This window comes from Rhinocladiella mackenziei, assembly GCF_000835555.1.
Source record: "Rhinocladiella mackenziei CBS 650.93 unplaced genomic scaffold supercont1.2, whole genome shotgun sequence".
In the NCBI taxonomy this organism is placed as follows: Eukaryota; Fungi; Ascomycota; class Eurotiomycetes; order Chaetothyriales; family Herpotrichiellaceae; genus Rhinocladiella; species Rhinocladiella mackenziei.
The window spans coordinates 47,305-60,552 of record NW_013550603.1 but is presented as its reverse complement, the minus strand read 5'-3'; the positions used below and the strand labels follow the sequence as shown (position 1 = coordinate 60,552).

The window sequence follows — 13,248 nt, the reverse complement described above, 5'->3', positions numbered from 1 at the left end:
AGGAGAAGACAACTCTTTGATCGCCGCTGGTATACTTCCGGGCCGTTGAGGAGTGTCGGATACAATCGTATTAACCCCACCGTCTTTCGCCCGTCGGCTCGAGAGCGCCCCGCAGCCAAAGGGGTCTGTCTCGGAAAGGAGAGCTAAAATCTTGGGTTACTGACGAGGTCGATTTTGGGAGAGACGGACTGAGCAGTGGTAAGTGAATGACGGAATGGTAAACCAATGGATTGCGAGAGCGGTTGCTGACACAGCATGCAAGTTATGCATCATCATGGGTTAGACTTTTCTCTTGCCTGTCGCAACCAGGAAGTTGATTCATCTCTTTCTGTTCGGTAAAACAGTGGCCCTCGGGTCGAAAAATGTTGAGTAACAGTCTCATTTCTTGTTAAGGATAGAAGCGGGCTAGATTGACTCAGCAAATTGGAAGAGCGAAAGGACGAATATCGAGCCATAACCAGCAACTGCAGTCCCGATGCCGTTCTTGTCGAAGTTGGAGGGCATCGGCGAGGCGAGGCAGGGGGAAAACAATTGGCTGGATGAATTGCTGACTGCTGACTCACTGCAGAAAAGATTTCCAACTTGCTGCGTTGGGAATGGCGTAATGAGGGTCAGCAAACCCCAACTTTGGTCGAGGCCAATATCGATCTCTGTCGAAATGCATGATGCAAATCTGTTAGAGCGCCTCATGGAGAAGTCGTAATGACATGAATGATCTGAACGACAGCGAGGCAGTCCATATAACATCGACTAATCGCGCCTTGAGGAGGCATGAAGGCAACATGCTCCTCGCAGGTATGTTCGTCTTATGTCCAGGGGGAAAGGTTTCATGGCGAAATCTTAATCTGAAATAAACGACAATGGCGAAGGGGGAAATTGATCATGTCGTCGGCCGTCTTTGTCTTTCTCCCTCCTCCGAGACTTGCTGGACCTGTGTCATCGGATTCGATTGGATAGGAACAATCTGTAAACAAGACATGAAAGGAGAAGACGGATGAAAAATCAAAAACTCCTGTCTTACCAAGCCTTTGGAATGACTATTTGCCATAGTCACCACCCTGGACTTCGTCATACACCAGACAGAACACAGATCGACTGGCTGTTTGCCAACTAACCACGAAATCATATTCATGACTTTCCTCTTTTACTCTACTGATCCCCAAACTTCTTGCGTCATTGTCACGAGGAATCCAGTTCGGCTCTCTAGGAATTTCTTTGGCGGTGGAACATCTCGGTGGCAGGAACTGTGGATTGGAGAGACCCATTTTTCACCTATGGCCAAGACGCAGACTTGCAACACGGCGGAAGGTGCATCCGGAGTTAGATGTGGGCGCTTTGAGAGTAGACAAGTTTCCTGTCCCGACTCATGGAAAATATCCAAATGTGAGATTCCTGCTGGCCGCACTCCGAGTGCCCCCGACCTGAGCAAGAATCTGCTGTTGGCGTTGGCTGTTCTCGCCCATCGATCACTCGACAGACTTTTGAGCAGGTCAAGAGATTGTCAAGGATACCGATCCTTCACCGGGAGGATCACTAACTTTGGCGCATTGGGATGGGGAAGCTCACCTTAATATACTCAAATGGGAATGATTCGATGAATCGAAATCTGGAGGATTGGTACCGTGTGTCCTCGGTATGTGATTCCTCGACGGTTCAAAATGAATATCAACACAACATTCTGTTGAGCCCTTGGGTTCTCCAAACGACGTCTTCGTCTGTTGAAAACACAAGAAATGTTGAATGGAGAAATTTGCTCAAGACACAGAACGTTCGCCCCACTGCTGGTCGGTGAAAGGTACTTAGAAGGGAGGGTTGAGCTCGCGAAATGTTCTTGAAGCAGCTCAGCATCATTTTCCAAGAAATCCAAGGGGTGCGTCTGAGTCCATAAAATACCGAAACACCTCTTCATGGACCTTGGTAGGGCATAGACCATTTGGGAAGTGCATATAGCTCTTGCTTAGAGGTCCCCATGGGCAACACCTCTCTCACATATGTGTGAGCATCGTCCTTTCGACGAGGATAAACCTTGATACTGTCGGGGAGCTGATTTCCTTCTGGAAAGAAAAAAATTTTCATTTAGTTCAGTCGTCTTCTCGACGGAAATCTGTGTTGCATAGCGTACTCCATCACGTCATCATCACTCGCTTCTCGAAACGGCGTTATTCCAAGCGGAGCGTGCAGATTGTGAGACAGAATGGCAGGTCACTCTACTCTGTAATGCGGACAGTGATTGAAGAAGCCAGAATCCCGTTGCAAAGCTGCTCAAGGAGCTTCATCGTGGAATTTTCCAGCTTTAGAAATTTTGCGAACAAAAAAGGGTAATTGGGAATGTAGATCTGATCTCGCAACGGTTCAGGCGCAATACCATCGTGTCACTCATGGGATCCACAGCGGCACGCATTGAAAAGAGCCTGGAGTCCCGTGGCGTAATTAGATGATTTGCGCAAGGATCGGTGGGATTACATCCCTATGGGTCTGCGGCAGTTTCAGGCGCCCCGTCCCCCCTTAAGCGACGTTGCTCGTTGGTCCTCGCCCGATAGGGGAAAGGCGAGTTCGGTGCTTCAGGGCTTTGCAGTCTTGTTTTCCCCCTACGTTTCAGATTCGAGGAGCCATACGTGCGCATCGCCGTCGGACTGGACAGTTCGGATGTGATGGAGGAATGACTACGATGTTAGTCAGGCTGGGTCCGGTGGGTCAGTGGAAGAGAGAAAAAGAAACGGGGTCGACTGCAGTTGTCAATGGATAGGATTCAGAAAAAGGCAGTCGGACTAACGTAGCTGTGAGCATTTGGGCTATAGGTGTGGTCCCTGAACTGCTGTCTTTATTACCTGTGTGCTATTTCTATTTGGAAGGAAGGGTTATGCGAAAGCCAGTGGAGCGGTTACATAGCCAGTCAGATATGAATGAGCGAAACACTAACTCACCCGCTGCGGAGGGCGAATATGTATGACACACCGGCAGCAGTGATGATAATTCATACAGTAGAGTGCTCTAGCAGTGAGACATGCATGCTTTGGGTGCTTGGGACAAGGAAGACGTCAACCTTCTCGAAGGCTCTGGTGATCGGGGGGATTGCTTTGTATCAGTCAGGTAGACGAAGTCGCATCGTGGCTGAGGCGAGGCTCAGGCCCGCAAATCTCTGCCCAAATTTAGCAATGGGGGCATCTCGTCTAATTCGTCCACTCTCCACAAATCATCCCCGTGACCATTGATGACGGTCGCCTCTATTGGGGCGCTGGTCCTTGCATCGGCCTTCATTTCCGGTCGGAAGGTCAACGCGAGGGCCCGCTTGAAATTTGGAAACTTTGTCAACGGATTGGAATTGGAAGGGAAATGACCAGCTCACCGGTCATCAAAAATGATCCATCGTGCTTTGGAAGTGGATGTAGATATAGAGTGGTGGATACCATTCACCAATTTCGCAAATCTGTCTGGACTCTGTTTCGCTCGGATTTTCCCAGCTCTGGTACATGCTGTTCTTCGTTTGGACTCTGGATTCCCTGTACCATATATGCACCCCCGGAATCAGCCAGCCATACTCCGTAAATCAAACTGGAACCTAAAAGCCCACATGCGCTAAATATCGTCTTGAAACGCCATATCTCTTATCTCCATCCCGTCCGTGCATCGCCGAGAAAACCAAAAAATGTTGGTATCAAACACATCGCAATCAATCGATCGTCAATATCGTAACGTGCCATCATGTCGTTGACGTTGTACCTCCCAAACCAAAGAGCCATCAAACCACCTCCCCAACTCCGCTTTAGAAATGTGATAGTCGACTGCGTCCCTCCACGAGTCGATAGAGTACCCGCTCCGCTTCATTCATGAGTCCGCCCAAGAAGAGTCCAATTTTATTGAGCCGGACGATTTCGAGAAGTCCATGCGTCCGGCCAAAGATCTGTGGATCCAATCGTAAAAGTTCCTCCACCGTTTCCACGTTCGTAGCTTGCAAATATTCTCGGGTCGCATATGCCGCCTCGTGCGAGTCTAGTAGTGCCGGATGCGCCGAAGACAAGCTAGAGCTGCGTGACAGATTGGAATTGGGCTCGCTCACGGTTGATGCAGCCCCTGACCCTTGACCACTGCTTTCTAGCACGGTCGATGCGGTGAACCCATACGCCCAGCAAACCAGTGCTGCTAGGTAGAGTGCCCATGGCTCGTGGAGCATGTGGGTGTCGTGAAAAGAGACAACGAATTCAGTGTTTGTAGAATCAGACGGGGTGAATTTAGCCGTCGTCCGGATCAACTGCGTGGCATGCCATAGAGCGACCCGGCTTTCGTAATTCGAGTCAATCCAGGCTCTGAGATTACGTTTGGCGTCTTGAAATTCCGCTTCATTCTCCAGCTTCTTGCCCATGATCCAGGACTCGCCACTGACCACCAGCAACTGGCGGATGGGCGTGTTTTTGGCCATTTCCCGCATATGACGATTGAAAGTCAGGCGAGTGGCCGATTCGTCGGGCGGATCTTTCTGGAGCAAGGTTTGATTACCGGCGAGTGATGGATTGGCCGCTAGGATGACTTGAATCTGGAAATAGTCCAGAGGCGCCGGAGACGGTTGATCATGGCCCACCGGTCGCGGCTTAGATGCTTCACATTTGGAGGCCATTTCGACCCATGCTTCGATTGGACTGACTTCCCACAGCTCCTCCGGACAGGGCATAGAGACATTGCAACGTAATGTCGGAGTTGCTCGTCGAGGTCGCTCGTGATGAACAATGGTTGCCGGCTGCTCGAAGAGAATGACCTGTTGGAGGTCGAGAACTGTCGAGGCCTGAAGAATCCGTCGTCGTGTTTCGTACTCCAGCCAGAATTTGTGCGCTCGGGCGATGTCCTCAGAGGTCCGGTCTTTGCGAAGAGTGCGAAAGACGGCTAGCGGATCCGTGGCCAAAGTTCGACGCGCCTGATCCAGGCTGGCAAAGAGCGAGCGGAATCTCGCCGACATCTCGACTTCGACCCTCCTGGCACAATACTTGCTCAGAACTTCCAGCAAGAAAACGGTTTGAAGGTCGACCAGCCTCGACCGACTCGTAATGCTATCTCGTCGTCTCAGGAGTTTCGTGGCAATCTCCAAAAGCGTCAGAGAGTATGTTTTGGCGTCGGGTCGGTCGTCATATTGCGATCCAATGGCCGCCATGGCACTCGCCAGGAGAGGACTCGGTTTGGTCGGCAGAAACGTCGGTCTGTGAACAACGGGAAAATGAGGGTGAAAATATTGCCAGTAATAATCGAGACAATGCCATCTTATAGTGTCGGATATACCGGCTGAGGCATTTCCGGGCAGTAATCCAGAGGCACTTGATAATTCTCGTCGAATGACAGACCATTCGTATCCATCCAGGTCGGAGAGGGGTATTGGTAGGGTAGAGTCTGCGGGAGACTGATCAGCCTCAGTATACGCGTTAAACCAATGAAAAGGAGGACATACAGGAAGATAGGCACCTTCATCAAGCATGTTTGATGGAAGGATGTTGGGAGGAGCAGATGATGGAGCCCAAGCGCCTGGTATATTCCCGCCGATCAAAGGAGATGTTCCGTTATTGGGATCAAAAGCAGCAACGGAAGAAGAGGAAGAAATGCTCTGACGATGGGGGTATCGGCCGTAGTATTCTGAAACAGGAGACTGGCTGCTCTCAGGAGTGTACATGAACTCGTCGGAAGAGTTGAAGCCTGGAACATAATGCATCGACTGCCGTGGTGCAAAACCGTTGAAATCGGGCGTTCCCAGATTGTATCGATACTCCGTTTGAGGGTGGACGAGGGAACCGATGGAGAGACCCCCTGAAGAGGATCTGGGAGCACTTCGGTCCGCTTGAGGGCTGCTCATAGTCGTCGAAGGCATCATCGAGGGTGGTTCTGAAGCAACCGTCATCTGCCCCATCTGGCCCATTTGTCCAGAGGGAGCCTCAGCTGCGCTCTCGAGGTCACTGCACCGAGGATTAGAACCCCTCTTCCTGGTGAGAGTTCGAAGGAAATAACTCACTGTCTCTCTTGGTGCCTTTGAAGAAGATCAACACGATGAAATGCTTTTCGACAACCGGGACGAGTGCAAGGAAACAATGCTTCAGGATTGTGATTGAGTTCATGTCTCCTGTTGACGGTTAGAAGAAGAAGGGAAAGAAGATCTCCCGCAGCTTCCTGTCAGACTGACCTTCTGTGTTCTGCCCGGGTGAAGACCTGAATGACGACGTCAGTGAGGCGTTCTTCCCGGGGGGTCCAAATCCTGACGGCCAGGAATCAATTGGCTTTTTGGGGAGGGCCGGGAGGGACCTTGACCGCTCATTGACAGTACTTACCTTTCCGCAACCTGGAAACTCACAGGCGTGCACTCGTTTCCCTTTCTTTGCCTTGCTGATACGCCCGGTCGGCGTACACGTGGGCGGGCCTTCGATCGAGATAGATGAAGTCCTCATGGTGGAGGTGCTTTCGCGACGCGAGTTGGAACCTTGGGCAAGACCTTCGACCGGTGAGCGGGGAGAGTCTGGTACTATAGGCGATGGATTTGAGGCAACCGTGTCCTGGGTCGGCGAGTGGGTTGAGAATATGGTTCGCGGGCTGTTTCTCGGCCGGCGATGTCGATCTTTGTTGGACGTATCTGAAAGGAGTGTGGTGGTGGTGGTGGTGGTGGTGAGGGAAGGGATTGGCGTAGAAGGTTCGGCGACGCCAGAGTGTCGAGGAGTTTGAGAGCGCTTCTTTGGGGCCATGATGAGGATATTGTATAGAAGATATAAGAGTAATACGAAGCGACCAAGAAGGTCTGCGCCAAACGTTTCACGGTGGAGTCTTTGAATGCTTGGAAGCCTCCGCCCCCTTCTGAGCCTCAAGGAAAGATTAAGCTCGTTTGAGCAAATGGGGAACAGGGCATGGGTTGAGGAAGGGAAGTGTGATGAGGGAAATGACGACTTGATGCTGAAAGAAGGGGAGGCTCGGAGACTAGAGAGTTTCCGGCACCTATTGGCAGGGCTGAGTTTCTAGGAGGCGGGACGGACTTGGGACGGGTTTTGGGAGGCCGGAGGCACGTGGCGGGGCGAGCGAAGAGGTTCCAAGTTGTGTACGACGGCGAAAATAGTTATTCTTGTCCGCCGCGACGGAGGCGAGACTGGGAGGTGAGTTGGAGTGAGTTTAGAATAGTGGTTTGTGCTTTGGGAGTGGCAGCATGGAAATGAATGGGGGACCCAGCATACAGGAGCAGGGGTGAAATTAGGTCCAGTAGCAACGCAGCATGCGGCCATCTAACATTAGAGGGCGGGTGTAAGAGAGGCAAGCGAGGTATATGGCATCACGGACCAATCGAAATAGAGCGGCTGTGTCGTGAACATGAGACTTTTGGGCCAAGTGTGGCCGGTTCAGGTCAAAATATAGACTGTCTGATTAAGGGACGTTGGCGATGTGATTGGGCAGGAGGTCAAAATTTGTGGATATATGCTTACTCGGTTGGTGAACATGCCTTACCCTATTACCTATTTTCCCAAGTGTATCCAGGGGGGAGGGGGGTGGATGGTCGACGGAGGAGCATGAGAGACCCATTTCCACGAGGGAACTTTTGAGAGAGCAGATCAGTTGCGAAAAGCAGACAGCCGATTCTCTAACAGACAAAGGTCGATGGGACCGAGTGAGTGGATCGAGAGCAACGGCAGACCAACTGCTATGAAGCCACCCCCCCTCTTTGGCAGGAATATTAACCACTCATCAGTCAACCACGCCGTCATCTTCGTCGATTTAGGCATCAGGCGAGTGCAGCATGTCGTGAGATGGCTGTCAGAATGCTGGTCATGGTGTGTGAGCATGCGTGGAAATCATGTATGAGTTCCTGAGGCCATCCACCAGTGATTGGGCCTGATTCCCGGTCGCCTGCGAATGGCAGGGGGAGGGGGAGGAAGCGTTTTCTATCGTGAGTGCGGCGCAGGCCGATTAGACTCAACTAGTTCACGTACTAATATGGTTGATTCTATTTGGAGATTCAGCTATGCCTAATCCAGATGAGCTTGAAACGCTGGTTAACCAAACCCGCATCAAGTCTAAAGAAGAGTCTAACTATACACAGTATAGTCTAATGTCTGTTTAAACCGACACGGCGAGTCTGCCTTACCTGAGCACTAACTCTCCAGCCCTTTGCCCCCCATGAACCCCAGTTGATTACCCTGCGATCATAAGTCATCTCTATTTCCTGTAACGAACCATCTCGCCATCCGTTTGGCTTCCCTCGTAGCTCGATCGCAAGCTCAATTCTCCGTCGTCCGATCTGTCCATACACTGTTGACTCCCGTCACCCCGTACAGCAACCGGCCTTCCGTCACACCACTTCACAACAAGGTACCTCTCCAGCAGATGCTTTAGAGGTTCGCGAATGGTCGATCTGATGTATCAATCTACGACTGAAAGAGCATAACCGCTGGTGGGCGACACAAGCCAAGCCAGCCACAAGGAAGGTGGCTAGAAATTGCATTCAGAACATCGAGGACACGCAATCTGCAAACAAGACGACCGAGGCAGGGGATTCTCTTAGCAAACGGTTTTCTTTACGAGCGGTCGCAAAACTTTTTTCAACAAAGAGGATGAACTTTTGTGCTATTTACCCACTTGTGGGCTCTTGGGTTGCTGCCCTGTCAAGCTGAGGTACACACTGCAGGGTCGAGAAGGGGGGTCTCTTCCACCCGGTGTGTTGGGTGTGTTGGTGCGCTCGCAACTCGAGCTAATTATGCTCATTGAAATCCTTCCGAAAGTAATCCATGTCGGATACTGGGGTGTGGGCTGCAGATACGAAGGAGAGCTTTTCCTTCTTCCACTATCTCGACGCGATCACGCCGCTTACAATTCCTAGCATTCGGTTCCATCAGCCACTTGTGGCTTGAAAGATATGCTGGAAATCGTACACAATCCTCGGCCCTTGTACAGCGGTCTTTCGGCGATCATCTGACCAAAAGTGGCTGAGAAACTGTGGCGCTTCCGTCCCGTTTGAATCACTCTCGAGAACTCAAGGCCCCGAAGGATGGTCGATCCCTGCTTACGGCTGAAGCATGAAAGACGCAAAAGAAAGGGACCTCTAGGGAGTAGTAATCATTACCTTGGACCAAAGTTAAACAAAAGTCCCGGAACTCTTTTTTTGGAGCTGGCCAGTGAACTCCAGGCTCTTCCGCAGAATCTTCGGTAAATCTTCAAAGCCAAGCGGGGAAAGTTGTTCCTTTTTCTTTTCCTCCGTCTTCGAACCGGGCCGCTTCTTCGATTATCACCTGTATCTGAGTTGCTTCTCTGGCCAGGAAAATGATCCTCAACAAATTGTTCCCTAGCATCCCCCCTGCAATGCTATACGACATGCAGAATCCTGGAGAGCGAAAAAATTTAGCGGGCAAAGTTTCGAACGAAGGATTCCATATGCATTCGGCACTCTTGCACCGCGCTTGGAAATGTGAAAAAGAAACAACTTCCCACCACTGACGGGCACTGTGAGTTTTGTGGCGGACTCTCCCTATCCAATCTCTATTCCCTCCCATGCCGCTCTTCCAACAACGCATGTACCCCTTTCTCCTGCAGCTGGTAAAGGATCTTTATCGCGGCACTTAGAGTCGCAGCACGATACCGTGCTCCGAACTATTTTCTCCCCCGAAACCCTCGTGGTACGGGGGACGTCATGTTGACCACAGCAACCGTCACGTGACCTCGTCCGAATTTTTCAAACCAGAAACCCCCCCTTACCCCCTTGATTGCGTTAGTGTTTCAAAACACGCCCATTTCAACCTTAGCGACCGTTTCAAATTTCTATAGGATGGACCCCCCCCCTTTTTGCGGCAACGCCCATATTTCCAAACGCATTCCAGACTCCATCCTGCCGGTTCCCGACAAGACAAGGTAATTCAATGCGCGTACCCCAGGCCCGAACCGTTCCGTCCAATTGATCCCTTGTACCCTACTACTCAAAGGAGTACAATGTTGTGTCTCATCAAACCCGTATTATAACGTGGACCATCTGCGTGTACAAAGTCCGCCAAATCTTGCCAGTCTAGACTTCCTCCTAGCCAGGCTCATCACCTGTTTCAGAACCCATGATTTACAGCGGTCTAGACCTGTGACCGGAACAGTGATAGGGGGGAAGCGCGAAACGAGATACTGTCCCCGGCTGGTGTCGTTACCTCTGTTCATTCCTGAGACGCAATTAACAGTCGTATGTTAGCCAAGGAACGGACTCACGAAGTATCAACACACGCCTGACAGCAGTGAGCGCCAAATGTGACTCGAGTCAGAAGAAAAACAGGACTTGCGCATGGGCAGTACGGAGTATGGGCTTCCTTTGTCCTCACGTCTTCCCTCCCCGAGTGTCACGCGCCATGTTCCCCGCAATGAGAACGCTTTGGTCAAGAAATTCGGAGCTTTACAAAAAAAAGGTCATGCTCCGTGATACACCAACTTCAGCCGGGCAACAATCCGGTGCGCTATCTCGGTGGGGATAGGTTCTGCGAGCAGGCAAAGAACTCTCAAGACGCTCTCTTTTCAAATTGCAGATATTGTGAGACTCATAGAGGCAAGTTCGATCGTTTCTGCGTCACCCCCCCCCGACTCGCTTGCCATCCATCTCATCTTGGCTGATGCTTCATTTTACCTTATCACGCTTATATCGTTCGATACCATTGCGGTTAACGGGTAACAACTAAAAATGTATCGACCAGCCATCAACGCCCGGTAGGGAGGTCGGCATGGAAACAGGATGACTCTGAGCATCGACATAAAAAGAGCTATCACTATGAAGCGCGACCCAAGTCGATTTATTTATATGATCATATGACCTCTATATTATTCGACAAGGACGGACCCCCCCAATGCTCCAGTTCCCAGTGTAAATGCCAACGGAGCAGCAGCAGAACTCCATAGCACCATAGCTTAGTCTATCGTCTTAATGTCATATTCCATCACAGGTCTATCCATCAGGGGCGCAAGCAGTTGTGCTCGCTTAGTCTTACCAAGCCCGTGGCTGGCCTCGCCTTCGTCTTTGTCTTTGCCTCCGCCTGTGTCTCGGCTTCGGTCTCGTCCTCGTGCGATCAATTCATATCATGTATACATTTTGGCCCCCATAAAAGAATCCTGGTCCCATCAATCAACCCCCACCATATCCGTTTTAGCATCTTGAAAGTATATTAATTCCCGTCGGCCCATGGTTGTGGAATCGGGACATGACATGAGGTTCTCCCACAAATGCACACAGAAGGGACCCGAGGGCAGCGCATTCGATCCCACCCTCACACGTTGGCTTCTATTTGAACAATGGACTCTTTGCTCGTCTATACATCAATGCCAGGTTCGGGGATAGGATCAAGGCGGAATTCCCTCTTATCCATACCCTCCAGTGTGTTTTTGCCATATTGGGTCAGCTCAGGCCTGCCACTGGGCTCCGTGTTAGCGGTGAAAAAGCGAGGTTTGTACTCGGTATTCATCTCCCTGCGCTTCGCGGCCTTGTCACGCTGAGCCTGCTCGAGGTCTTGCTTCAGCCTAGTGGCGTCGGAGTATCGCTTTTCTAGGATTGCCGACGTCACCTCTTTCCAGAATTCGCGCGACTCGTTGGGCAGCTGATCCGTTGTGGGGGGCACGGTCTTCGGTACCGGCATCAAGGGTTGCAGGTCAATGAGCAGCTGTTTCTCAGATGTCGGCTCTAAATTATTGGCCTCCTTGACCGCCGCACTGTTGGGGATGATGTACGTGATCTGCTCTTGCCAGCAGCCTTCGATTTTAACCAGAATGTCCTTCTCTGGTACGTCTTTGACCCGGGTGTACTTGTCATCGTCCGGGTCGTAACGAAAAATGAGCCCGTGCACACGGTTTTGGGCCTTACCAAACCAACTCTCCTCCACGTAGGTCAATATACATTTTAGCTTGGTCTTGGTGCACGTCACGTAACATGAGTCTGCCACTGAAACATACAGGGACCCTCGCAGAAGACCACCCAGCGACGCAGCCGGGTGTTGAAGTTGGTATTCCTCATGGTCCCGCTGGGTCAGTGTGAGGAATATGCCCCGATTAAAATTGCCGGGAATTACACGGACAGAGGTGCCCGTGAAGCGCGCAGAGAGCTGGTCATAGCCTCGTGCATAGATCCCCCTTTCGGGGCAATTATACCAGTAAGCTGAGACGGGTGGATGATGGGAGGTCTGTTCTGTAAGGAAGGATATCCGGATGGGTTTCTCCCTACCGTTCGGCTGAAGGGGATCTTTGGACGGTTGGGGTGGTGCTTTGGAAGGCTGTGTTATTGGAGGAGCGGCTTCATTGATCTCCCAGTTGCACTACATGGGCGTATACCTCGTTAGTTTTGTTCCCTCATCGAGACCTCGCAAGCACCGAGAACATATGGGGAGGGAAGAACGTGGGAAACATTACGAACCCTGAAAAATTCCCCCAATGTCGAGTTGTATGGTTTGCAAGGCTTTCCCTTGACGTATTTCTGCACTCTTGCTTAGCATTGATACTCGTCCGTGCCCATGATCGGAAGTTAACGAACTAGGTCTTTCGTGAACCAAAACCTGAGCACTTCTAGCATACGTCCGAGAGAGTCATCTGATGTCCCAATACTAGTAGCCATGTCAGTAAGACGTTACATGACACGATCGTGCTCGGCCCGAGTCGGCCATACCTTGCGAATGTCTCGGGTCTGTCGAGGTAGTGCCAGTATTCTGTCTCGTATTAGCTCTGTCCCTGTTCAAGAGGTCCGACAAAGGTCACTCGTACCTAGGTTGGGTATAGGTTCTATTAATTGAGATGGTAAGGAAAAGCGAACGTTGGCAATATCTGCAACTCCGATAAACCTGCCAGATTGTCCGTGAGTCAGCAAAGACAGCTGAAAGTGTCCCACAGCCTTGTGTCGAGCAGCCAACGGATAGTTCTCGACTCTTTATCCAGAGCGACGTACTTTCTCAACAAGCTCAGAAATGTTCTGAGCTTGGAGGTCTCATCTTGCAACTGATTGTCTGCAGGGACGCCAATAGGAGTAGCAGCAGGACTGGGAGTGGTGGGTCTCGAATTCGGTGTAGAGGCAGCAGGCGTTGCGAAAGGAGTATTCGAGGTCGATGTCATGATATTGGGTTGGACTTTGGCCCCGGGGGAGAGCGCGGCGGCGCAAGAGACTGCAGTGAGGTCGTGCGAAGGCTAGATTTCAGGTGCAATGGTAGAGACAGTAGTGGATAGGAATGAGAGGGTTCGGTGTCGAGGAGGAAATTCGGACGCGTATGGGAAGTAATCAAAATGAGATAAGTTACTGGCACCGCC

General features: G+C 51.1%; 2 protein-coding genes across 2 annotated transcripts; both read right to left on the bottom strand.

The window, feature by feature from the left end:
• Positions 1–3,763: 3,763 nt before the first annotated feature.
• Positions 3,764–6,707, bottom strand: Z518_01825 (uncharacterized protein; the record flags this gene model as incomplete). The annotated part of the gene is made up of 5 exons (XM_013418854.1): positions 3,764–5,383; positions 5,432–5,930; positions 5,987–6,094; positions 6,155–6,180; positions 6,300–6,707. 5 exons carry the CDS (start codon positions 6,705–6,707, stop codon positions 3,764–3,766), a joined length of 2,661 nt encoding a protein of 886 aa, XP_013274308.1.
• A 4,566-nt stretch (positions 6,708–11,273) lies between these two features.
• Z518_01824 (uncharacterized protein) lies at positions 11,274–13,056 on the bottom strand (the record flags this gene model as incomplete). Its single annotated transcript, XM_013418853.1, has 6 exons — positions 11,274–12,269; positions 12,368–12,427; positions 12,485–12,554; positions 12,617–12,656; positions 12,712–12,788; positions 12,893–13,056. 6 exons carry the CDS (start codon positions 13,054–13,056, stop codon positions 11,274–11,276), a joined length of 1,407 nt encoding a protein of 468 aa, XP_013274307.1.
• Positions 13,057–13,248: the final 192 nt, after the last annotated feature.